The sequence below is a fragment of the Nannospalax galili genome, unplaced genomic scaffold, assembly GCF_000622305.1.
Source record: "Nannospalax galili isolate Female #2095 unplaced genomic scaffold, S.galili_v1.0 C49157869, whole genome shotgun sequence".
Taxonomy (NCBI): domain Eukaryota; kingdom Metazoa; phylum Chordata; class Mammalia; order Rodentia; family Spalacidae; genus Nannospalax; species Nannospalax galili.
The window spans coordinates 1-1600 of NW_008477678.1; the positions used below are offsets into that span (position 1 = coordinate 1).

General features: G+C 54.9%; 1 protein-coding gene across 1 annotated transcript; it reads left to right on the top strand.

Annotated features, from left to right (window-relative positions):
• Nucleotides 1-11: 11 nt before the first annotated feature.
• Nucleotides 12-1584, top strand: LOC103728450 (A-kinase anchor protein 1, mitochondrial; the record flags this gene model as incomplete). The annotated part of the gene is made up of 1 exon (XM_017796469.2): nt 12-1584. A coding segment is annotated over exon 1 (1573 nt), but the record flags the coding sequence as incomplete, so codon positions are not given.
• Nucleotides 1585-1600: the final 16 nt, after the last annotated feature.

Genomic DNA, 1600 nt, shown 5'->3' on the forward strand with positions numbered 1-1600 from the left:
ATGCTTCCAAGATGGCAATCCAGTTCCGCTCACTCTTCCCCTTGGCGCTGCCTGGAATGCTAGCACTCCTTGGCTGGTGGTGGTTTTTCTCTCGTAAAAAAGAGCGACTCAACAGCAATGATAAGCAGGCCAAGGCACTGATGGCCAGCCCTGCCATCAAGGACCCAATCCCCAAGGAAGAGGCCTGTCCTGGAGTTGTGTCCTTCCCCTCCAGTGTCACACAGCTACCAGAAAAGGAAGAACTTTCTGTGGGCAAGCCTTCTACGGAGCCCCCAGCCTTGCCATGGATGCGGCAGGTTTGCCATAGATCAGAGTCTTCAGGCAGCCTCTCCATCATTACAGACACAGGGTTGCAGCCAGGACCATGCAGAGATGACAGCACGAAAGTGGAACTTAGCCTGATGGGGGATGAGGCCAAATGTATTCCTCTTGAGTGTCCCCTTCCCCCAAAGGATGTGCCATCCCCCCATGAAGCAGTTGAAATGTATAAGCAAGAGTCTGCTTTGGGCAAGATGCCCAGGGGGCGCTGGCCTGGCCAGTCTGCAGTCCCTGGAGAGAAAGCAAGAGAGACAGGTGGGGCAGAGGGGACTGGAGATGCAGTGCTGGGAGAAAATGTACCTGAAGAAGCTCTCTTATCCCTGGAGAATGTCTCAGAAGTGGAGAAAAACAAGGCCCCAAGCTCAGCCCCTGTAGGAGGTGGGGGAGAGACAGGGAATACTGGCCCCTCGCAGGTGGCCAAGCCTGCAAAGAAGGAAGAGTATGACGCTGGGAAACTGCCAAGTGGCTTTGTTGAAGTGGTGCACCCAGAGCTGGTTAAGGATGAGGATACGTTGGTACCCCAGGTCAGAGGTAGTGATGCCTGGGTTAGAGACCCGGCTAGGGAACTGGGCAAAGAGGAGACCTTGCCTGAAAATGAGCAGATTGAGCAGGCTGCTTTCCAGATCATCTCCCAGGTGATCTTGGAAGCGACTGAAGAGGTGCTGGCCACCACGATGGGTAAGTCTGCGGCGCAGGTGCATCCAACCTCAGGCATTCAGCCTCAAGGGCAGGAGAAGAGCTGTGTCCCAGCCAGCCAGAAAATTGTCCTGGGGCAAGATACCACAGAGCTTGCTTCAAGCACAGCAGGGCCAGATGCCAGCCTACCAGAAGCCCTGCCACCAAAGACCTACATCAGCTGCTTTAGCAGTCCTCTGTCAAGCCCCACCAAGGATGAGAAGCCAAAGAACTCCGCATACCCCATTTCCCTAGCCCCCTGCCTACCACCAGCCACCTCCGCAAGAGAGTCACTGGAAGGGGCAAGTGTCCTGGGAAATGACTCCTTTGTCACCTGTATTTCCGATACTAGCCAGAATGTCCCTTCAGTGGCCTCCTCAGGGCAGTGTTCAGATTCTGTCAGCACTTCTGGGCTTGAAGACTCTTGCATAGAGACCATCTCAATCCCCAGGGATAAAGCCATCACACCACCTCTGCCAGACAGTACTGGACCCTTCAGCAATGGGGTGCTGAAGGAGGAGTTGTCAGACTTGGGGGCTGAGGATGGATGGACCGTGGATGCGGAAGCAGATCACTCAGGAGGTAGGAAGGGCTTGAACACTTTCTT